The sequence below is a fragment of the Centruroides vittatus genome, unplaced genomic scaffold, assembly GCF_030686945.1.
Source record: "Centruroides vittatus isolate TY-2023 unplaced genomic scaffold, ASM3068694v2 scaffold_2569, whole genome shotgun sequence".
Taxonomy (NCBI): Eukaryota; Metazoa; Arthropoda; class Arachnida; order Scorpiones; family Buthidae; genus Centruroides; species Centruroides vittatus.
The window spans coordinates 1,242,531-1,243,240 of NW_027122690.1; the positions used below are offsets into that span (position 1 = coordinate 1,242,531).

The following is a 710-nucleotide window of genomic DNA, read 5'->3' on the forward strand; positions in this document are numbered from 1 at the left end:
GCCGTCATTTATATTTAAGTTCCGGGGACTCTAAACGAACAAAACGGTTTCGTTGATCTTCCCAGCCCGCAGAGGGCTCTCTCGTAATGGGACACACACAAACACTTTCGTTTCTAAGAAAGAGCCATCCCAGCTATTTAAATAATCAACGGTTTGGCAAATTGAATATTGGTGCCACGTGAGGGCGCCAATATTCCATAGAAAATCTAAAGGACAGAACAGTAAAGGACACCGTACCGTTAATTTACCTATGTATTGTCTAAGCCAGTGTGTATTATTATAAACAATTTATTAATTAAAATATTCCAAAAAACAAGAGGCGCAACCGGATGAAAGATAACATAGGTAGCAGCAAACTTCCGTTAAATGAGGAAACTTATTTATTTATTCATTTTTTAATGAATATTTCCAATAGTTAACCTAACGAAGAGCAAACCTGCGAGACTCGATTTATTTATTTTTTCAATTTCAAAATTTTATTACATTTACCACCTTCCTTACCTACGAATATAATCATCGGAACGTATTTTAAAAGCCTGAAAAAAGGACTTTTGGTTTTCCGGCACTCTCTCTACGAAAGCAGCCCAATCGATGGCACTTCTACCGATCCTCCTGGCAGCCATTTTGTCCTCGATACGAGTATTGTAATAAAAATTTAATCTCGTGAGTACACCGCCTCGAGAGTTCTTCTTCCTCGAATCGAATTCAAA

The 710-nt window shown here is 37.6% G+C and overlaps 1 protein-coding gene across 1 annotated transcript in view; it reads right to left on the bottom strand.

Annotated features, from left to right (window-relative positions):
* Nucleotides 1-657, bottom strand: part of LOC136987722 (ATP synthase subunit d, mitochondrial-like) — a 34,064-nt gene extending 33,407 nt beyond the window's left edge. The window contains exon 1 of the mRNA XM_067285489.1: nt 502-657. Coding sequence (XP_067141590.1) covers nt 502-623 — 122 coding nt within the window. The 5' untranslated portion in view covers nt 624-657. The remainder of the gene's footprint in view (nt 1-501) is intronic.
* Between the last annotated feature and the right edge of the window lie 53 nt (nt 658-710).